The sequence below is a fragment of the Fundulus heteroclitus genome, chromosome 1 (assembly GCF_011125445.2).
Source record: "Fundulus heteroclitus isolate FHET01 chromosome 1, MU-UCD_Fhet_4.1, whole genome shotgun sequence".
Classification (NCBI taxonomy): Eukaryota; Metazoa; Chordata; class Actinopteri; order Cyprinodontiformes; family Fundulidae; genus Fundulus; species Fundulus heteroclitus.
The window spans coordinates 283,006-307,361 of NC_046361.1; the positions used below are offsets into that span (position 1 = coordinate 283,006).

Below are 24,356 nucleotides of genomic sequence, written 5' to 3' on the forward strand. Positions count from 1 at the left end.
ACTGACATCTTTTCCACAACCACTGTATGTGTCGTTCGACATGGTTGTTTAAGAAATGAGAGGCAACTCATTGCACCAGTTAGGGTTAAATAACTTGTTGCCAGCTGAAACATAATCGTCCCTGCAGTAATTATTCAATGTGAGACTCATACCTATTTGCTTAGTTAAATCCAGGTGGTGACTTTCTAGTTTTTTGGAAAGACAGTGGATATGAGTACCCACCCACCATTCCACATTCTCTCCAAAAAATATTGCACCAGTGTTCGAGCTTGTGAAGAAAATTGGAAACTACCAAAGGTGTTCCAAAAAATCTTGTCTTCATCCTCCAATCAAACCCTCTCCATGCACATTGCTTCTCATTATTCTCCTAAATTGTAAAATTCAACTCCAGCACCCATTTATTTGTAATGTTAAGAGCATTGTCTGGTATAGCCATTAATAGGTTTCTGTATATTGATACTAGCATTATAACATTTAACAACAAATTAATAAAGTAAAGATAGTTAATGGTGGCTGTAAGGACCAAACCCTTTCCCTGAATGTTGAGACGATTGCTTTCATGAACATGCTGTATGGCAGAAAACCCAAACAGATCTTGGGTAGAAAACAGAGATACCAGAGATATCTACAGCTGTTATTTGGACACTAACTTGGTGCATTATTAAAAGTATGACATTAAAAATTCACCTCCCAGAGTGCAGTGTGAGGCGGGAATGCCGGCTCACACTTTTAAGTTCACAGTGGAAAATGCATTTTTTTTTAAAAATCACTCTTTGGTTATATGAATCCATCTTTATGAATTAATATAAGATCGATTCAAAAAAACAAAGTGAGGACCAGGAAAATGGCTTCACTTTGCTACAAACATTCCTCACTTTTCTGGTAAAATACAAATAACGGTCATCAGCAGCACGAATAGGACACACACACACACACACACACACACACACACACACACACACACACACACACACACACACACGCACACATGCACGCACGCACGCACGCATGCACGCACACACACACACACACACACACACACACACACACTCCAGAGTGTCCAAGTGGACTGTGCATGTGTGATGGTTTCTAAAGGAAACGTGCCCAGACCTGAATGCTGATGGACAATCTCTGTGAAACAATTCCTAACATGCTCTCCAGTCAACCTTCCGCATCTAGCCAAACCTAGCTGACACCCCCACCATACCTCATTCAGCCACTCCAGCACACACTTTAGTTAGTAGCAAGGTGATAGTGTAGCACCTAGCTGTTTTACAGGAAACTTTCATTGTGAGGGTCAGCTGTATTCTTGAGGATCCATTTTTTTCTTTGTTGGATTCTCCAGAAGGATTATCGCAGGAAGGTTGGTAAACAAAAGGACGTTTATGTGGGAATGTTGAAAGAAGTCGAAGATGTGTGCTCAGTCCAGCTGAATGGAATACCTTTAGATCTTTTCCAGAATACAATGTGCTGTTTCTGTATGTATTTTGTAAATTTTTATCAAATTTTTGTATTGATTATTTCTGGATTCTCAAGCTGGGCCAATTTAACATTCAATGTAATTAGTGCATAGGAGATCCTGGGCTTACTCACTAACTTCAGACTTTCTCTGTGTGTATAAAAAACAACTCATAACAAATTACATATTTTGGATTTGATTATTTAAAAAGTCTGAACAAGTCTAATGTGGTTGCTGCTGTATATGATTTTTGCTGTGTCCCGATTAAAACGATGCTCTTCATAGCACTAGCAAAAGTTGATCACTGGTAATTAAAAATGCCGCATTAGTGACAATGACAAACCTCATCACTCAATCTGCCTTAACCCTCTGTTAACGAGCTTGTAAACAGTTTTAGTTAAAATGCTATGGCAAATGATTTTCCTAAAAAGAAAAGACTACTTACAACTTAGAGCAGGCGTCATGGTGTGCCCTCCATATTTTAGCATTTTGCACAGGGCCAATAATCCAACACAACAACCACAAATTTCAGTGGCATTGGCATGTAACAGCGCATAAAAGCTCTGGCTGCAGTTAATTCCCAGCAGTGTGATTGTCCTAACTACAACCTTTAAGCCTGATGTTCTGGATCTGGCCTGGATAACCGAGAGTCTACACCAGCATCTCAGTACTATCCCAGTAGCTTTGCACAATACAGAAAATTTATTGAAAACGTATTCTTACAGTGAAAAATAATATTTTAAATGGTTGTTTAGCAGTTTTCAGTGTAGAGTGGCAGGAATGGTTGTCTGAGACACATTTATGCATTACAGACTTGATACTTTAGTTTAGGTGATGTCAATATTTAGGGAAAATCTGGAAGCTGCCACTGTGTCAACATGCTCCAGAAATTTGTTCAGTATTCAGGAGGCTTTACTCTTTGAGAAACAGAGACCACAAAACACCAGAGAAATGTCTCCTGTTCCCTGACATTTTTTTTGCAGAATTAGATTGTGTAACAAATGTGTAATATTAAATTCAAAATGTTGTTTGAACCGAAAGAAATGAGTACATCATGTGTCTTGTTTTGTATCTGTTTTTTCTTTAGGAGAAAATAGCTGTGTGACCTGCCTGTTGTGGACCAAGATTACTGACATTGTCTCAAATGATGGCATCTCACAGATGTCCATCAATACTGATCTGAGAGCATTACAATGATTTTTTTTAAAGACAACTCAACATTTTCTGGAAGACATTTGTTCCGAAGACCTTTGTAATTTTTTTTATTCTGCATTTTTTTATTCTGCATTTCCTATCTCAAAACATCTGGCTTGGAACGTATTTGGTAAAGCTCAACCTCGTCCGTCACACCTTCCTCTTTAGAACTTAGGAAACGCTTCCGGGCTTTTTTGCACCTGCATTACAGATTTAAGAGAATATTTATAAAGTAGAGCCACAGCATTTGACTTTTTGACTGGATCACATTCCTCACAGACACTGACAGTTTATTTTGGGTGTGAAGTCAGCTGCCCCACTTACAAAATCTGATAACTGTTATACCCCCGGCATCACAAACCTGTCAGTCATACAGTACATCAACCATTATGGAATCTGTGGTGGCTAGAATGGCCATGGTGACTGACTCTCCCAACCCATCGCTGAAATCCAGGACAACCCTGACAATAGATGATGACTCTTATGTGAGCACCGTCAGCCTTCCCTGCAGTCACTTCCTGTCTGCTAACATCATCACTGTCGGTAAGTGTTTGCCTATGTAACCTGCAGGTGCTTTGAGTGTGATGATAAGTTCCTGTGTCTCTAATTGAGCCAGACAATGTGCCAAAACACTTCCCGCGTGTGTGGACATGTGAAGTTGAGTGTTGTGGCAAGTATTTTGTGGTCTCTGCCGAACTGTTTCATGGGCAGTTGTTTAATGCAAAGTTGGTTTAAATGCGACAAAACACTGTTTAGATTTTTGTTGGATTCAAATGCTGGTTAAGTAACAAACTAACACAACACAGAGACATTTGGAGTTCTGGTGAATGATTTTTCAGATTATGGAGGAGATGTTGAAAACATTAGACTTGCTGATTTTATGGAAGGGAGACTTTCTGGATCAGCACCATCTTGTTTAGATTAAGCTAAAGTTACAGGATTTCTATATGTAAAACGAAAGCTGATGCTTTTTCATTTCAATAAATCATGACTTAATCATGTGGCTCCCAAGCTTTTGTCTGCCTTTGGTCCTTCTACAATTCCAAACAACATGACACATGCAGTAGAAAAAAGTGAGTCGAATATTTTAAACAAAAATGTTGTAAATGAAGGGTCCCACTGAAATAAATCAAGCCATACTCATATTGCACATAACGGTAAGGGGGTTATTTTAAAGACATTAACATTTCTGAATGAAATATTTTGTAATTAGAATACATTTATTTATCTGGAATTCTAAATCTTTATTTGCATAATACAGCTTGCACAACTGTCTGCTAAGATAGAAATAATACCTTTTTAGATTAGAGCCCACATTGCAAATTGTTTCCGAAAACCCACAAACGACCTCAAATGAAAGAAAAATCTATTTTGCAAAACCTCAATATGACTATAACAAAAATTTAGTCAACACTAACTCCAAATCATATTGAATTGGTAAATAAACACAAGTGATTACAAAAAGTAATATGAATGGCATCTTATTTATGGTGAAGTGGCATAAAAACACAGACTATCTGAATTCTGAGAACTTCTTCTGTTAACGCCACTTACAGGTAGATTTAAAGTTTTGAGTCAATGATATTTGGTTTGACCAATCCTGTAGTTTAGGATCACTCAGCAGGTGCAATTGGTTAGTGTGTGGTCCTTCCGTCTTTTAACAGACACCAGTCTGCTAGTATGAATTCAAAATCCTTTTAAAAGCTACTAAGTAGTGTGTTCCCCACTTTAATACAAAATCCAACATGGCTGCCCCATGCACAGACAGCCCTGATACTGATGCAGGTAACCATTTTAATTCTTAATTCTCCATAAAATCAGTATAAATGGTAAATTGGTTGTACTGGTACAGCACTTTTATCAAGTTCAACAACCTCAAACTCCAGTCAGTCATTCTCACACACACACACACACACACACACACACACACACACACACACACACACACACACACACACACACACACACACACACACACACACACACACACACACACAGACAGACAGACAGACAGACAGACAGACAGACAGACAGACACACACTCCCTGATGGTGGTGAGCTATGTTAGTAACCACAGCTGCCCTGAAGCAGACTGACAGAAGCAAGGCTGCCACACATTGGTGCCACCGATGTATGACGATGTATGTTCCCTCTGACCATCACCAGCAAGCAATGCGGCGGAAGTGTCTTGCTCAAGGACACAACAATTGAGATGGTCAGAGCAGGGGATTGAACCCTGACAGGACAAACTCCCTAGCTCTTGCGAGTTAGGGAGAGTCAGAAAACAGGACTCCGAGCAGTAAACAGCAGAATGCAAAAAGGGAGAACAATAGAGTGGTCAGCTCTGCAGGCCGGGACTCAGCTCCGGGGCCATTTCAAATAGATTCAATACGTCTAAGATTGGACTACTGGCGGACTTCAAGGACACAGTGACAGTTTAGGACCTTCCTAGTTCTAAAACATAGTTTATCCTGGCCAAGCACGGAAGAAAAATAACAAAATAAAACAAATGTCGTTCACTTGTTTTGCCAGCTGTTTCTGAGATAAAATTTGGAGACAGTGCATCCACTGGGTCTCAAGGCGATACAGTTTTACTTCAGTTCAGGAGGCAAAAATTATGAAAACCTCAGTTAGTCGACTAAGAATCGAGGGTACCTTTGTCTCATTGAAAATCTGTTTTAGATTGTCTTATTTTTTCTTTTTATTTATTAATTTTGTAACTATTTGAACTTATGACTATAAGGATTTTACGTCATAAATAGACTTAAAATTTAGCTCCTAAATAGAACTCCATTCTATTTAGGAGCTTACCCTTCCAGTAAGGAAAGTTTATCATATAATTATTTTTTTTGTAGGGTGTCAGGACTAGTCTAGATAGATGTACGCTTGCACAGGATAAGTGATGACTCTGTCACTTTAAGAAACTCACACCATGCTGTCAGAGAAGAGCTGGTGTTGATTTTTGCATGTATGTAGTATGCATGCCATTTTATGTTTGAGTTAATAAATGGCAATCTTGATATCATCATATCAGAAATCTTGATATCATCACATATTTTCTGTTCTGTGTCTAGCCAAAACATTGGAGCCTATTTGCAAATAATTGGTAAGGCAAGGCAAATTTATTGATATAGCCCAATTCAGTACAGGGACAATGCAAAGTGCTTTACATGATTAAAATATAGCAAATTAAAACAGAATAAAAGCAAGTAGGAATCAAATGTAGATAGAAAATAGAACAAAAAAGTGGTGATTCAGTTAACTAGAACAGTTGAAAGCAATCCTAAACAAATGTGTTTTTAATCTTGATTTAAAGGAACTCAAGCTTTCCGCACCTTTACAATTTACTGGAAGTTTGTTCCAGATAAGTGGAGCATAGGAACTAAATGCTGCTTCTCCTTGTTTAGTTCTGGTTCTAGGTAAGCAGAGCAGACTGGAGCCAGAAGACCTGAGTGGTCTGGAGGGTTGATACACTGATAACAAGTCTGTGATGTATTTAGGTGCTAAGCCATTCAGGGATTTATAGACTAACAGAAGTATTTTAAAGTCTATTCTCTGAGATACAGGGAGCCAGTGTAATGACTTTAGAACTGGGGTTGGAACTTGGTGGTGAAAATGAGGCAGATCTAGCCCTCCTTTATCTAGAAATTTAGAGATGGAGGAGTCCAGAGATTTAGCCCTGTCCAATGATGGTTTATCTAGGATAATTGAGAATAAGTAATTAATTCTAGGTAAAAGTATAATTTTAATTGAAGCAACCATTCCCATAAGTGAAATTGGTAGAGATTTCCATTTGGCAAGATCATCTTCTATTTTATTTAAAAGAGGTACATGATTACGTTTTGTTAAATCCGTCAGTTTAAAGAACACACTAATAACCATATATTCAATGTTCCTTGGCTGTAGTTGTAAATCTAGGGGGGTTCTGTAAAGAACAGTTATATGGCAGTACTGTAGATTTTGACCAATTTATAGAGTAATCTGAGTAAGATTCTAGTAATCCAGTTACTTGAGAGAGAGAGGTGTTTGAGTGCTAGAGATAAAGTAATACACAAAGACTGATTTTATGCTCTATTTTATGCATTTTATACTTTTAATATCATTAGTTTGTCTAATTGTTGCTGCTAGTGGTTAAATAAACATAGCAAACAGTGAGGGAGAAAACGGGCATTCTTGCCTGGTGCCTCTATGGAGACAAAAACTGGTTATTTCTCTTGACACATGCGGTTGGGAAACTGTATGGAATATTTAACCAATTTATAAACAAAAAGTTCCAAAACCAAATGTATGTAGAGTAGTTACCTCTATCAAATACTTGTTCTGCATCTAAAGATAATATATTGGATTGAATGTTTTTACTATAGGAATAATCTATTGTCACCTTGGCGTTCCGATCCTCGGCTGCAGAAGCTGGCTCTTGGGACGTGGAATGTCACCTCTCTGGTGGGGAAGGAGCCTGAGCTTGTGCGCGAGGTTGAGAGGTTCCGACTAGAGATAGTCGGACTCACCTCGACGCACCGCTCTGGCTCCGGAACCAGTCTCCTTGAGAGGGGCTGGACATTCTTCCACTCTGGAGTTGCCCATGGTGAGAGGCGCCGAGCTGGGGTTGGCATACTTGTTGCCCCCCATCTCGGTGCCTGCACGTTGGGGTTTTCCCCGGTGAACGAGAGGGTGGCCTCCCTCCGCATTCGTGTGGGGGGACGGGTTCTGACTGTTGTTTGCGCTTATGCGCCAAACAGCAGTTCAGATTACCCACCCTTTTTGGAGTCCTTGGAAGGGGTACTGGAGAGTGCCCCTCCTGGGGACTCCCTCGTTTTGCTGGGGGACTTCAATGCTCACGTGGGCAATGACAGTGGGACCTGGAGAGGCGTGGTTGGGAGGAATGGCCCACCTGATCTGAACTCGAGTGGTGTTTTGTTGTTGGACTTCTGTGCTCGTCATGGACTGTCCATCACAAACACCATGTTCAAGCATAAGGGTGTCCATATGTGCTCTTGGCACCAGGACACCCTAGGTCGCAGTTCAATGATCGACTTTGTTGTCGTTTCATCTGACCTGCGGCCGCATGTCTTGGACACTCGGGTGAAGAGAGGGGCGGAGCTCTCCACCGACCATTACCTGGTGGTGAGTTGGCTCCGATGGCGGGGGAGGAAGCCGGTCCGACCGGGCAGGCCCAAACGCACTGTGAGGGTTTGCTGGGAACGTCTGGCGGAGTCCCCTGTGAGGCGGAGCTTTAACTCCCACCTCCGGGAGAACTTTAAACACGTCCCGAGGGAGGCGGGGGACATTGAGTCTGAATGGACCATGTTCCACGCCTCTATTGCTGAGGCGGCTAGTCGGAGCTGTGGCCGCAAGGTTGTCGGTGCATGTCGTGGCGGCAAGCCCTCGAACCCGCTGGTGGACACCAGCGGTGAGGGAAGCCGTCAAGCTGAAGAAGGAGTCCTATCGGGCTTTTTTGGCCTGTGGGACTCCGGAAGCAGCTGATGTGTACCGGCAGTCGAAGCGGCAGGCGGCTCGGCTGGTCGCCGAGGCAAAAACTCGGGCGTGGGAAGAGTTCGGAGAGGCCATGGAGAAAGACTTCCGTACGGCTTCGAAGCGATTCTGGTCCACCATCCGGCGTCTCAGGAGGGGGAAGCAGTGCAGCACCAACACTGTTTACAGTGGGGGTGGTGTGCTGCTGACCTCGACTCGGGACGTCGTGCGTCGGTGGGCGGAATACTTCGAAGACCTCCTTAATCCCACCAACACGTCTTCCATTGAGGAAGCAGAGCCTGAGGACTCTGGGTCGGGTTCTCCCATCTCTGGTGCTGAGGTTGCCGAGGTTGTTAAAAAGCTCCTCGGTGGCAAGGCTCCGGGGGTGGATGAGATTCGCCCTGAGTACCTTAAGGCTCTGGATGTTGTGGGGCTGTGTTGGTTAACGCGGCTCTGCAACATTGCGTGGACATCGGGGGCAGTTCCCCTGGATTGGCAGACTGGGGTGGTGGTCCCCCTATTTAAAAAGGGGGACCGGAGGGTGTGTTCCAACTACAGAGGAATCACACTCTTAAGCCTCCCTGGTAAGGTCTATTCAGGGGTTCTGGAAAGGAGGGTCTGTCGGATAGTCGAATCTCGGATTCAGGAAGAGCAGTGTGGTTTTCGTCCTGGCCGTGGAACACTGGACCAGCTCTATACCCTCAGCAGGATTCTTGAGGGGGCATGGGAGTTTGCCCAACCAGTCTACATGTGTTTTGTGGATCTGGAGAAGGCATTCGACCGTGTCCCCCGGGGGATCCTGTGGGGGGTACTCCGGGAGTATGGAGTACCGGACCCTTTAATAAGGGCTGTCAGGTCTCTGTACGACCGGTGTCAGAGTCTGGTCCGCATTGCCGGCAGTAAGTCGGACTCGTTTCCGGTGAGGGTTGGACTCCGCCAAGGCTGCCCTTTGTCACCGATTCTGTTCATAACTTTTATGGACAGAATTTCTAGGCGCAGCCAAGGTGTTGAGGGGATCCGCTTTGGTTGCCTTAGGATTGCGTCTCTGCTATTCGCGGATGACGTGGTCCTATTGGCTTCATCAGGGCGTGATCTACAGCTCTCACTGGAGCGGTTCGCAGCCGAGTGCGAAGCGGCCGGGATGAAAATCAGTGCCTCCAAATCCGAGACCATGGTCTTGAACCGGAAAAGGGTAGAGTGCCTTCTCCGGGTTGGGGAGGATGTCCTGCCCCTAGTGGAGGAGTTCAAGTATCTTGGGGTCTTGTTCACGAATGAGGGGAAGATGGAGCGGGAGATCGACAGGCGGATTGGTGCAGCGTCTGCTGTGAAGCGGGCGCTGTACCGATCCGTTGTGGTGAAGAGAGAGCTGAGCCAAAAGGCGAAGCTCTCGATTTACCGGTCGATCTACGTTCCTACCCTCATCTATGGTCACGAGCTTTGGGTCGTGACCGAAAGAACGAGATCCCGGATACAAGCGGCTGAAATGAGTTTTCTCCGTAGTTTGTCTGGGCTCTCCCTTAGAGATAGGGTGAGGAGCTCAGTCATCCGGGGAGGACTCAGAGTAGAGCCGCTGCTCCTCCACGTCGAGAGGAGCCAGTTGAGGTGGCTCGGGCATCTGGTCAGGATGCCTCCGGGACGCCTCCCTGGAGAGGTGTTCCGGGCACGTCCCACCGGGAGGAGGCCCAGGGGAAGACCCAGGACACGCTGGAGGGACTATGTCTCCCGGCTGGCCTGGGAACGCCTTGGGGTTCCTCCTGAGGAGCTGGCCCAAGTGGCTGGGGAGAGGGACGTCTGGGCCTCCCTACTGAAGCTGCTAACCCCGCGACCCGACCCCGGATAAGCGGAAGACAACGGACGGACGGTTAATCTATTAAATTAAGTAATCTGCATGCATTTGTGGATGACTGCCTTCCTTTTATGAAACCAGTTTGTTCAGGGTGTATTATGAGAAGAGTGACTTTTTCTAATCATTCTGCAAGGGCTTTAGAGATTATTTTAATATCTACATTAATAAGGGATATGGGGCAATAAGTGGTAGGAAACATAGGATTTTTGCCTGGTTTAAGCAGGAGACTAATGGTAGAAGAATTCATATTAGTGTCATAGTTTGAGTTCCTGCCTCAGTTTTAATTTCTGTTTTTAGGTTCTTGTTTTCTATTTTAGCTTGTGTCCTGTTTCAGTCTTGGTTTGAGTTCCATCTTAGGTTGGGTCTTGTCATTTATTTTGTGTTTCAGATTGGTTCTTGAGCTGTTTTTTAGTTTAACCTGTTTTCACATGTCAGTAGTTCAGTTCCACTTCCCTGATCAGCTCCTCCTAGTCTAATTAGTTTGATTCCATTCACCTGCTCACTCCCCTACTTATGCCTGCCTCTGTTCCTTGCACTCTGCCCGATCATTGTGTGTGTTTTTTCCCTGCCTGGGGTAAGTCAGATCCTGCCAGTTTTTCTGTTTCGCCTGTTCTGCCTGAAACCCTACCTGATTCTGTTAGTTTTTGCCTTAATTATTTGACCTGTTCTGCTCACTTTGTTTTATTAGACCAGCCTGACTTCTGTCCAGCTTATTTTAGGTTGTTGGCTGTGGACTGTTTGAGTTTTTTTTGGTCACTGCCTCCTAGTTTTTTGGCTTGGTGCCCTTTTTGGTTTTCTGCCTGTTTTTGCTCTGTTAATAAATCACCTTCTTCATTACAACCTTTTGATTGTCTGGCTGAATTCAGGGTCCTCTGTTTCTGATTCATGACAATTAGCCATGGATCTGCCGTTTTCCATAGCTTCCTACAATATTCTGTGGAAAGTTGATGCCAGAATATTCCAGAATTCTTTATAAAATTCCACTGGAAATCCATCTGGACTCAAAGCATTTTTATTGGGCATGCTTTTAAGAGCTTCCTGAATTTCAACTGTTCCGGGATCATCATTTGACTATCTGATAATATAGGAAGTTTTATTTTATCCAGAAATTGATCGGCCATTATTTGATTATTTGGTTTAGCTGTGATGTGTATAAGGATTTGTAGTAATCTCAGTAGGTGTTGTTTATACTTCCAGGATCATATAATGTTTTACCAGTTTAATCTGTAATTGCAAATATAGTTGTTTTTTCTTCATTTATGTTAGTTGATTGGCCAAGGTATTTTGTTTTTCAATATATTCGTGGCAGGCTCAGAAAAGGAAGATCCAGTTTACAAGGCAGACAGACAGTTAGTTTTCTGTGAATGTTTATTGATAACAGAAACGGAGCGGGCGGCGTTGGCGTCTTCAGCAGGAACCTCTGGTCTTAATGTCCAGTTCTGATCTAGTGATGGAAGTAGGTTCCAGCTGGCTGGCTGCCAACACGGCACAGCGGTATGTCAAGCTCAGAGAGTCCGAGGCGCTGAGCTATCGGTGGTCGGTGGACAAGCAGAAGGTCAGAACCGTGTAGACGAGTGTGGGCAGGAAGATCCAGAGTGCAAAGCCAGAGCCGATGTCGGAGACGTAGTCAGTGGTCGAATCCAGGAGGTCAGAGAGCCGGTGAGGTGCCGAGGGACAATCCAGGACGAAGTCGGGTCACAGTTCCAGGTTTGGTACACAGTGCAGCTGACAGACTGGACGAGGGCAGGCAAGCTCGGTAGTAGGGAAACGGTTCTGGTCGGTACACGGTCAGACAGAGATCAGGTAGGTAGTCAGGTCGGATGGATGTCTGAAGACAGGTCAGGCAAACAGATCAGGCAGGAACAGGCAGACACTGAGGTCAAGAGGCAGAACGGGTCAAGATCAGGATCAGGAAGTCAGAATAAAGAACGCTGGAATAAGTCTCACAATAAGGGTCGAAATAATCTGTCACTGATGACTGGTCTGAAGCCTGGACTTATTACAGGTCATAAACAATTGGGCCATATATACCGACAATACATAATTTTTCGTTATGAATAGATATGTTTATTATTATAGCACTACCTTTAGGATCTATAATTGTGTCTAATATTGTAAAACTAACGTTTTTGTGGATTAAAATTCCTACTCCTCTTTGTCGAGAGTTATAGCAGACGGAAAACATGTTAAGGAACTCAGGTGAGTTAAGATCCTTTACAGTTGTAGCTGACTTAATTTTTTGCAATAACACAGCATCTGCCTTTAATCTTTAAAACTGGTTAAAATGTTCAACCTTTTCTCTCTGGTGCCAGGTCCATGCACATTCCATGTCACAAACCTTAGCTTTACCATAGGTGTGTGGAAAGCTGAAGTTGGAAAGCGCATGTCCCTACAGAAACAGACATACACAGACCCAGGTGACATCATATAAAGTGATTGTGGTTGTCTGATCCGCAGAAAAGAAGCAGAGGAATACGATGAAGAAAGACAGAGAATTAAGAGGGTACAGAGAATGAGAAGGGGATGAAAGAAAAAGGATTATGACCCATAACACAGAAACCCAGCTGTAACTTAACCCACATACACTGCAAAAATCCTGCTGAGCTGTGCATACATTTAATTTATCACCATGTTCAATTCTATTCTCTTTTAATCAGTGTTACATGCTCTAAATTCACCTGTTATGCTGCTAATAAAGCCATGGAGTTACCCCCCAATCTCTGAACAGCTGTCCATTAATATAAAGCTTATCTACAGCAAGCCCTGGTGCCCTCAGCCATGTATTTCTTCCTGATTGTGAATAATACTGGCCTGCGATCAAGGATTTATTTTTAAAACTGGTTATTGATGCTGAAATTCGTTACTCACAGCTCTCTGCCATAACTCTGCTCCTTTTGCTTTTAATGCTCGAATTTAGCTGCAGCTGGCCAAGGCCGGGTTTTATCTGGCTTCTTACCTCCAAGCCGGTGAACACATTGCAAGGTGATGTTTTTTTTAATTATCTAATCTCCTGGAAGCTTCAGATGCTGCCAAAGGAACCTGGCATCCTAATCGTGCTGCTTTGGGATACCAGCAAAGACAAGGGTATCTCTCATACTTCGGGCCTGAATTAACTCTTGCATCTTCCTATTTTCACCGGACAGCTGAATCATCCCATCGGTAAGCTTCCTGACTTCTTCTCTTAGTGATTAATTCTCGACGGTGACAGAAGGTAGTTGTTCCTGGCTGCATTCCAGCGACTCCCTCAGGGCTTGAAATTCCTTGTGTAGGACCTCTACCAAGGTGAAACGGACATCCAGACTAGTTAGCTTTTTTTAACTATTTAACTATTCCAGAACGTCGCTGTAGCTCCTATCTGTAGATATCAACCTGCCAAGGACAATGATGGTGCACTTCTACCCGTACATCATTGAGTCCATTCTCATCTCCTCCACCAGACTGCAGCATACTGCAGTGTGTCATCCGGTCTGCAAGGTGATTGGCTGCAATCTTCCATTTCTCCAGGACCTGTACGCCTCCAGGACTCTGAGGCGTGCAGGGAAGATTGTGGCTGATCCCTCGCACCACAGTCACAGACTATTTCAGACACTTCCCTCTGGCAGGAGGCTGTGGTCCATCAGGACCAAAACCTCACGTCACAAGAACAGCTTTTTTCCCCATCTGCTACTGGCCTTAATAACAAGGCCAAGAGCCACCTGTGACACTGGACACTGCATCTCTTCCCCATTCAAGACATAGAAGCTTCTGCGTTACATTAACGCACAGGCTACTGTGTGTATATAACTTCTGTATATATAAATCTATTCTATTTTATTTTGTCTGCACCATCAACAGCAAGTCAAATTCCTTGTAAGTGCAAACCTACTTGGCAATAAACTTGATTCTGATTCTGATTTCTGATATCGTGGAAGTGCCGTTGGTCAAGCTTGAACGAGAGCGTTTTGTTTATGGTGTGTTCATGGTTGTGGAACTTTTTGGCTTCCACCATTACAATGCTGCCAAATCACTCACCCAGGTAGCTCTCAAGGCTGGGGTGGATCGGATTTATATTATGTGTATACCACCATTTTTACTTAAGCACAGCTTTCATGAGATCTCAGCCAATCATCTCCTCTCCCAAGCCACAAAAAGTATTCTTTTTTTAGATTTTCTGGCTCACAATCTGCTTTAATTCCCTATCTTTAATCAGTAAAAAGGGGTTGGAAATCAGCTGGTTCCACACTGCTGGATTTCAAAGTTGCATTGAGTTTCATATTCTGGGTTTTGTTTTGTTTTATGTTATTTAATTAGTCAGTTCACTTCCCTGTCTTAGGTTCAATTTCTGTCTTGAGTTCTGTCTTGTTTGGTTTCTATTATAGCTTGTGTATTGTTTTAGTTTACCCCGGCATATTATTAGTTTTAGTCTTAGTGGTTATTTATGTTCCGTATCCTGTCGTAGTGGTAGTTCTGGTTTCCATTATGTGCTTGTGTTCTGTTCAGTCCAGCTTATCTTCTGTTTCCTGCCACTTGTCCTGTCAGCCCTTCAGCCATTTCCTTGATCTCTTCCACCTGTTCAGCTTAATTGGTTTTCACTCTGCTTACCTGTGCCTAAGCCTATTTAAGCCTGCCTCTGCCAACACTTTCCTGCCATCAGTAGGTGGTGGTATGCACCTATAAGTTGTTTGCGATCCGCCAATAAAAGGAAAGAAGAAGAAGAACACTTTCCTGCCAGAACGTCATTTCTCATTCACCTGTCCACTGGTAAGAGCACCCCAGAACTCTTGTTATCTGCCTGTCTAATTTCCTGTCCTGATCCCATTGCCTATTTTTGAGTCTACCCAGTTCCTGTCAGTTTTTGTTTTTTGCGTCGCCTGGATGTCTGCTCTGTACCCCGCTGTGGATTGTTTTTTGTCTGTCTGGCTGACCCATCATCACATCAATAAATCTCTTAAGCATTCAAGTGTCTGGCTGAATACCGGGTTCTCCTCCTGCTAAGATCATCACAGAACGTTCTAGCCATTATGAACCCGTCGCCAACACTTTTTTCCTGATCAGGAAGAGCTATGCTTTGTGAGCCCTGTTTTTCGCCTAGCGTGCCGGCTCACGCCGATCACTCACCCCAAGCCTCAAGTCTGTCTCCCCCAGAGTGTTTCCATTCGGACCCAGACTGGTTTGTCGAGGTTGACAAGGAGGTGGTGCAGGATATCTATCAATCCTTATGTAATTTTGTCTGTGTTGTGTGCACCTGCCTGTTGCTTTAATCCTATAAATTTCCCCATCATGAGATATATAAAGGATTAGCTAATGTTGTCTTAAATAACACTTTTTAATAGGATATATGTACTGGGTTCTTTCAAGGTCTTAATTACATTTTCTGTGTGGGCTCCAGTAACATATGATAGATAATATCTACTTTGAAAGTTAACATGAACTGCTGCTGAAGATGACTGCTCTTATCTACCTGGATGTTCTCTGGAGGATTGAAACGCCTCTGTCAGTGACGTCATTCTGTGGGTCTGGGTCTGTCGGGGCAATGAGAGAAGATTCGTCTCCTCTCCTTTTCTGTCGCCCGATGTTTTCTTGCTCATGGTTTTTCACGTGCTTATATAAAATTGTTGTGTTTCCACTGAATTTAACAGGCTTTTTACAAAACATACAGGTTGACTTCATTTACGGTATTAAAATAGAGCCAAACGGCGCTACTTTCCCTCTTCTTGTTTTTCCGCTGTTGTGGTCTCTCTCCCTCTCTCTCTCCGAGTCTGAGCAGCAGCGCGGTTGTTTGAGTGTTGAGTTTGTGCGAGAGCTGAGTGGGCGTGCCAGGCTGAGCCTGCGTGCTGATTAGCTGGTGCCTCTGAGCCATGTACGAGAGGGGAGGGGGAGCAGCAAAGTGCTGTGATACAGACTGGGAGACTGGTGAAGCTGCCGCAGTCGCGCGCGCCCTGACTGACACTCTGACCATTTTAATGGTCAGTCAGAGTGTCAGTTTTGGGCCCCCCCTCTGTCCTGGGCCCGGGACAACTGACCCTTCCCCCCCCCCCCCCCTTGTCGGCGGGCGTGCCTCTTAATATCATTTGACAAAAAAGAGCAAGACTGAGTCTTACTTAAACAATTCTCCTAGCTTCAGATTTCTCATGATAAAAGGCTGATTTGCTGAGAGATTCATCCCAACCATTTCTCTGCCTTCTCTATTGTTTTCTCTGGATGAAGAGCTTCAGGGTTAATGAGGTTCTTTCCTCAGTGCTTGACCTCCCTGGTGATACAGTATTTCGAGATCTCTTTTATTTATAGTAATGGTTGAAATGGAAACTGGAAATTTTGTTGAGTTGTGCAGAAGATTTAGGTTTGGTTGTGGCGCATAATCTCTATAGACTCAGTTTATGTTCCATAAGGTTTTTGAAAGGGATATTTTAATGAATGAAATTGTACTTTTTTTAAATTTACAATAATGATATGAATGAAATGTTACAAGCATGAGAAAATCCATGCTCCTGATTTTCAGTCAGCTACAGCTCTTAAAATGGGAAGTTACATTTTCATGCTAAACCATGCATTATTATGGAGGACCAAGTCTTCCATATCTAAAAATAAATACAGAAATAAATAAATGCTCAATAAATAAATAAGTATACAATTAATTGCCACCAAATTAATAAATGTAGGTAGAAATTAAATTATACAGTGAGACATAAATGTATATATCTCATTTAATTAGCTTATTTATTTATTTGCCTTTGTAATAATTACCTTATTTATTTATTGTGCGTTATAATCTTCAACTTTATTTATTAATTACTTATATTTTTAAGTATTTATTTATGTGCATGTTATAATATTTTTGTCTGTTTTATTCTTCCTTTGTATTTTTTTACCCTATATATTTCTGTGATGCTATTTATTTCTGCCTGTCCTTTTTACATTTCTGCCTGTCCTTTTCACATTTCTGTATGCATTTCTGCCTCATTATGCAAATGAGGAGGGGCTGTGTCTTAAGGGCTCAACTTCTTCCCATTGGTTGGTTAGCATTTTACTGCATCGGTCAAACCTACATGGCTTTTCCCCGCACTAAAGCATTGTTTAATAATGTCAAACTCAGCAGTCAGACGTTCAGTGTCCGACCTCTTAAGGGAAGCTGCTAATAGACTGGAAGAATTAGAACGCTGTACATTTGGGATCTGAATGTTTTTTTATGGTTTCAGATTCGGTTTTTCCAGATCAGTAACTCATCGGCGGATGATTTCTTCTACAAAACAGACACCTCTCTGCAACCACAGCAAGGCAGACAGTGAGCTACAACCGTAGTTTCCTCAAAACGAGTCTCCCACCGCGCTGGGTGAATTACATTGGACCCTATGCAGAGCTCGCTTGATAAGAAAATACTGTAGTTGATTATAAAAGGCACAATATGAATTATCAGATTCACATCCTGGCAATAAAAAGCACTACAGATTATCATTATTCTATCCATGTTGGTCTAATTTGTGAAGGAGGCGGAGTTTCATCAAGCCGAGCCAACATTTCCCCTCAGCTGCAACACTTGGGGTTCACGCTGCGTCTTTACGCATGATCCAGCACCGCAGTGAAGTTGGTTTGAATTTGGATATTGGACATTACAGCTCCACGGAGTCATCAGGATCTAGCTCATGGTTAATCCGATTGAGGGACTCCGATTTCGGCCAGCGTCTCTCAGCTGCTCCCTCCTCCCACACGCGGTGGTGCATTTAGGGACTGTCAAAAACCTTTTGAACCAAGCTCTCTTGAGAAATAAAAATCAATAAATGTATTATCTTGTGACCAGCTAAGATAAACTAATATAAACTGATGTCAATAGATAAAATCTGTAAGGCACATTTATTTTTATTCATTTTTAAGCTATTTCCAATTTTCAAGACAAAAATTGGGACTTTTCCTTACAGATGTTTTTTAGTGGCTTGATTTTATATTAGTTTTGTCATAGGTGGTCACAAGATACGGAATTTATTGACTTTTGTTTCTCAAGAGTGCTTGGTTCAAATGTTTTTTGACGGTCCCTAAATGCACCACCGCGTGTGGGAGGAGGGAGCAGCTGAGAGACGCTGGCCGAAATCGGAGTCCCTCAACCGGATCAACCATGAGCTAGATCCTGTTGACTCCGTGGAGTCAACGGGACTTTTATAATCAACTACAGTATTTTCTTATCAAGCGAGCTCTGCATAGGGTCCAATGTAATTCACCCAGCGCGATGGGAGACTCGTTTTGAGGAAACTATGGTTGTAGCTCAGTGTCTGCCTTGCTGTGGTTACAGAGAGGTGTCTGTTTTGTAGAATAAATCATCCGCCAATGAGTTATTGACCTGGAAAAGCAGAATCTGAAACCATAAAAAAACATTCAGATCCCAAATGTACAGTGTTCTAACTCTTCCAGTCTATTAGCAGCTTTCCTTAAGAGGTCGGCCACTGAACGTCTGACTGCTGAGTTTGACATTACTTAAGCTTTAGTGCGGGGAAAAGCCATGTAGATTTGACCGATGCAGTAAAATGCTAACCAACCAATGGGAAGAAGTTGAGCCCTTAAGACACAGCCCCTCCTCATTTGCATAATGAGGCAGAAATGCATACAGAAATGTAAAAAGGACAGGCAGAAATGTAAATACGACAGGCAGAAATAAATAGCATCACAGAAATATATAGGGTAAAAAAATACAAAGGAAGAATAAAACAGACAAAAATATTATAACATGCACATAAATAAATACTTAAAAAATATAAGTAATTAATAAATAAAGTTGAAGATTATAACGCACAATAAATAAATAAGGTAATTATTACAAAGGCAAATAAATAAATAAGCTAATTAAAAGAGATATATACATTTATGTCTCACTGTATAATTTAATTTCTACCTACATTTATTAATTTGGTGGCAATTAATTGTATTCTTATTTATTTATTGAGCATTTATTTATTTCTGTATTTATTTTTAGATATGGAAGACTTGGTCCTCCATACATTATAGTTGTAATTTTACTAAAATTGTGGTGGTAGAGAGAGGATGCTATTTTATTGAAAACATAGCACATGCTGAAAGTCAAATACCTTTGTCTGAATGATGTGAAAGAAGTAGTGAAGGCTAGGGGGTGCAAGTGATGTAATGAACATATCATTAAATATTGAATAGCTGTAATGAACTGAGACAGAGGACCCAGCGCAACAGTGTAATTGTAGAGAGATTTTTCTTGGTGGCTGTTATAAACAGACAAACACATCATTTAACAGTGGCTTTTAAAGAGGGAAAAGTTGTGTTAGAGCCATAAATAGAAACTATTTAAGTTATTTGTATGATGGTTTCCTTTGTATTTTTATCATATTCAGTAAGAAGATTTGTTCAGGCCATTTTATTGTAAAGTTTAGTTTTACTTTGAAAGGCTTGCTTCCTGTCGAGCCGTATATTGTATTAGAAAAAACTATGGACGGATTATTTAGACACGGAGCAATAGAGTTTTTGACCGTATAAATCGTGTATGACTTGGAAAAGGAAGAACTTAATTTTTTATAGATACATTTTTTTTTTTGTTAAAATTCCAAGTTTGCACGCGTCCTTTACTTCCAGTGTCTAAGGAATGACACCGAAATTTGGATCTCTTGACATACCAAGTGCCTTTTTAAAATAAAGTATAATAATTAAATTAATAATTATTCTACCATTTTGTAGAATATTCTTGTATTTCCCTTTTACTTGACCCCATGTTCTAGTGGGTCCCGTGGAGGCTCTGATATAAAGAACAAAGTAAATATGACATTATTGAAAAGCAAAAATACATACTGTAGAAAGTGATAGAAACATCTACCTTGGACAGTATTTACGCATTAATTTGTCAGCTACTTTTTGCCAGCCCTCTCTCCTGGCTTTAGCAGACTTTGAGGTGTTACCTGTCATTTTAATTAATGACTGAAATTGGCATAACCTTCCATTAAAAGCTCTTGTTCTGCTTGAGAGAAAAGCTGTGCACGTTCTTTGGCCATGCTGAACAGCCAATAGCAGCGTTGCTGATCATTGATTCTACTACCGAAACATTTCCCCTTTTAAACAAACGCATGAACTCACAGTTATCTCAGATAACTCAATCCAGCGATACTAATCATAAACAACAGGTGTGTTCGAAGAACCCAATTAGCTGGATCATGATTAGCCGGATGAAATCATCTTGGATGTGTCATTTGATCTTGGATGTTTTAAGCGACGTACGAAGAACAGGCCCCAGAAAACAAACCTAAAACAATAACTGCAAAATAAACCTCAAAACAGAGAAAACTAAACCATGGCAGATCGCAAGTAAAACGTATTACATAAACAGAATCAAAGTACAAAACCACACAAATCCCACACTATGGCACAAATCAAACTAAGACAGAACCTAAACTAAAACAGAACTCAAACTATGACAATAGTATGTCAATAAGGGAGGAGGTTATGAAACAGGATTCTAACCCACTAACTATATCAAAGACTGCAACTATTATTTTACCAAGAAAGTTATTGTAATTTGTAAATAAGTGAATGATATATTAATATTTATTCAGCCCATGACAAGTAACATTTAATAGTTCATTGTATGTTGTCATGACAAAATCTTGTGTCAAGATATTATATCACACATTCATAACATATTTGGTTGTGAGTTTGTATAGTCATTATATTTTAGAACAATTCAAAGCTATGTTGTGTAGGGTGTAGTGGAAAGCATCTAAATAGTAAATAACCTGATCCTCCACACCTAACCACAGACTTGTAGTTGCACTGAAAGTCAAATATAGGAAGTACGAGCTGTACAGCCCCTGCTTGGTGTTATTATTTCTGTTTTGTACACATTCAAAACCCAGAGTGGCAAGTTGCAATTTGACTAAAATCATTTAATAATGTTAGATGTCTTGGCTTATGTGAATGTGGTGGGATGGTGTTCTTCCCTCCCCACTCTGTGCACCGGGTGCAGCAAGCGGCACGCAGTTGATTGGTGGGCAGGGCGGATGGCTTTATAGCTGAGCAGGCCGCTGCGAGGTGCGTGTGTCGTTGTTTCCTCTACTACATGTCGGCTGCCTAAGTGGTTGGTGTGCCTGATCTGCTCATCTGAATCGTAAGAGCCATTTGTACCATCTGTGGCTGTGATTGTGGTCGAGTTTTGGTGCTATACCTGCCGTGCATTTCTGCAGCGTTGCTTCGCTGGCGGCCACGGCTGGAGGTTGTTGTGGCTTCCATCTAGTCCTCGCCTGCTGGTCCACTCCGTCCCTGGTGGGGTTGCGACTCCATTCCTGGGTAAGCTACATGTGAGGCTTTTAATATACTGTATCTAAAGCCACAGGTCTTTTAACAAGTTTCCTGATTTAGGATGGTCTTGGAGTTGCAGCGCTTCGGACGCTCTGCTGTCTTGTCTTGTCTTCTTGGTGTTTGTTTGGGCCGCTTGCATTGAGACCGGTTGCTGCTTGGACAGGTTGAGCGAGCGGGGCAAGAGTCCTCTGGCCAATTGAAAGGCATTTGGAATTAGACGCCTTTTGGATCCATCATTTGAAGTGCTTTTGTTTTCTTGTACAGTTTCTTTATTATTGAAACTAATGTGTGTGCTTTCTTTGTTTTTGTCTTACTAATTTGTTTTCTTTTGCAATACATGTTTTGTTCATTTTTTTTTTTGGAACAATTGGAATTGTCTTAATTTTTTTCTGATCCCTTTTAAAAGACCGAGTAGTAGGCCTGAAGTTATGTTTTTTAAAAGGAGAAATTTGTTTAATAAAAAGATTGTGGACTACTGTCTTCTGGTGCGTCTTGTTTAACCTACCCTCCGGTCACATTAAATAGGAAGATTTTTCAACTTCTCATTCTTGCGTGAATATTTTACCAGCAATGAATTAAATTTACATACAAGCTTTAAAATAATGGCAAAGCTAAGAGCTTGAATGTGTTTGCTAGCTTTGTAATCTTTGGCTTTGGAAAGTAAGAACCCAGCCAGAGGTGCATTTCACAAAGCAAGTTTAATGAAAACTCTAAGTTTGTTAATTATGAAATTAGAGTTTTCTATTTCACGAAGAGAGGTCATTCAACCGCTATGTCTTATACCCGAACATTCTCCCTAGAATTAACCCAGTCAGGAGCAGTTTTTCCTCAATGAACTCAGTGTCCTCTGTCTCCGCCCTCCTTAAAGCCACTCATGCCATTTAATTTCCTGTTTCAGTCAGGAGAGTTGTGTTGTAGTTGTGAGCGAACCGTAAAAAAATTCAGTCAGTAAGTGTCAGGATTTGTCTTCAGCGAACTCAGAACCACACACACGGAGCTAAAATTGAGAGTTTATTAAAAGGTAGATGGAGTGGTGGATGATGAAACCAGAGAGGCAGGACTGAACTGGAACAGGGGTGTAGTTGAGAGCAGGAGCTGACGGTCCGGAGAGAGAGTTCTGGCTGGAGCTGAGCGGAGACAGGGACTTGCAAGCGGGACCACCAGCACGGCAGAATGAGTTCTTGCAGGTCAGAGCCACAACGGGATTAGTGGCTTGGCTGGGTAAATACTTGGAGGTTAGAGTCACAACAGGATTAGTAGCTTGGCTGGGTGAATACTTGCAGGCCAGAACCACAGCAGGATTAGCAGCATGGCAGGGTGAATACTTGTAGGCCAGAACCACCTGAAGTTCAGAGGTGAGACAGTAGTGATGTTACGTTATGTGCCGAGGCTTCGAGGCGTGTGTCGAGTAATGGAGGGGGCGTTTCCGTGAAGCGCGTATCGAGGCTTGCTTCATTTAGGGGAGGAGCCGAAAACGATGACGTCCGAAGCCTCGCTGGCCGGCTGTACCACGTGACTGCTTCAGGAAGTGGTTCAGATGTTGGCGCGGCTTCGACAGCTTTTAGAAACCCCACAGGCTCCATTCAAAATGTGGGTTGTTGTAGGCGAGTTGCGGTCAGTTGACAGAGTGGATAGAGTTTTGATAGTTTGGATAGCAGAGTTTGGATAGTGGTTATTTAGTTTGAGACAGTTAGTTTGGTGTTTGGAGAGTTTAGGAGAGAGATAGATAGATAGGAGATCAGTGCTCTCAACTATCACGCATTGACCGTCACCGACTTCACACGGTCACACGCAAACATGGCATTTTTCACGCATAAAAATCCCAACGCCCATCTGGGCAGCGGACGATAAAAACTCCGCCTTCTGCTGAGCTGATCGGCTTCTTTCACAGCTTGTGGCCATCAGTAATTCCTGCTGCAGTTCATGTTAACAGAGCAGCAGGAAGAGCGATCAGAGTTATGAATAATTTTAGTCTTAACCAGCGGTTGAAAGTGTGCCGGTAAGGTCCTGTACCGCGTACGCAGGAGGGGAGGGGGCGGGGGGAGAGAGCTGCTGCCAGATATTGCCTTCATTCAGAACCAGTGATGGCTGCTCTCTGGATCATAAAACAGTTCTGCTCACCAGATGCAGTTTAAAACGCTACGTCTGGTTATAAGTTGTTTTTATTAATTCTGCATTTTTTAACTACATGCACCGTATTTTTGTGCCTCAGCGCTTCGATGCGCTTCTGCCGTGCGCTTTTTTCAGGTGCGCAAAATTACGTTACTTGTAATTTGGGTGCGCGCTTTCATTTTAAAGAACTTGTAACATCAGGAGGCTGATCTCAGACCGGTCAGCTCCTATGATCACTGTATAGGAGCCCTTTACAGTTTTTATTTATGCATTTCCACCCTGTTTATCCCTCGCACGCAGCGCACCATCGGGTAAAATCCTCCCACCTCACCGCCCAGAGCGCACTGAGGAGAGCAATAGAGAGTTGTCTGGTCGACTGAGATGAGAAACCTGTTGCTGTGAAAGGTGATATAGGTTATAAACTGTTACTGTCTAGAATTGCATTGAGCTGAAAAGAGAGGAGACATCAGCAGCTGGATCGTGCGTAAAGACGCAGCGGGAACCTCTGTGTGCTTCAGTGTTGCTGCTGAGGGGAAACTGTGGGACCGTATAGTACTGGGCTAATCATTGGTCACAGTACCCCAATCTGTACATACTTGCACTTATTTATTTATGCACCCCGGCATCATCTGTGCCATGTGAGCGTGTCTTTTCAAAGGTTGGAGAAGTAGTATCAAAAAAGAGAAATCATTTGAAACCAAAAACTGTGGAGAAATTGTTGTTTTTTAATAAAAATGCATGAAATCATCCAAGTTACACAAGCATTAGCCTATTCACTACCCCCTGCCTAGTTCCACAAGCACTTTCATTGTCCTCTGCCTGATTAAGCCCATGCCATTTTTCTAGAGTCACAGAAAAACATTATTACACAACATGCCATATCATGTCACTACTATTTTGGGAATAATTACACACAGAGAATACATTCAAACAATATTTTATTGTACACATGTGTTTGCAAAATTTATGTAGACAAATGATTTCGTCCTACACCTT

General features: G+C 42.3%; 1 protein-coding gene across 1 annotated transcript in view; it reads left to right on the forward strand.

Annotated features, from left to right (window-relative positions):
* The first annotated feature begins 1,249 nt into the window (after positions 1-1,249).
* Positions 1,250-24,356, forward strand: part of plch2a (phospholipase C, eta 2a) — a 345,611-nt gene continuing 322,504 nt past the window's right edge. Inside the window, exons 1-2 of the mRNA XM_036140428.1 lie at positions 1,250-1,363; positions 2,547-3,196. Coding sequence (XP_035996321.1) covers positions 3,043-3,196 — 154 coding nt within the window. The 5' untranslated portion in view covers positions 1,250-1,363; positions 2,547-3,042. The remainder of the gene's footprint in view (positions 1,364-2,546; positions 3,197-24,356) is intronic.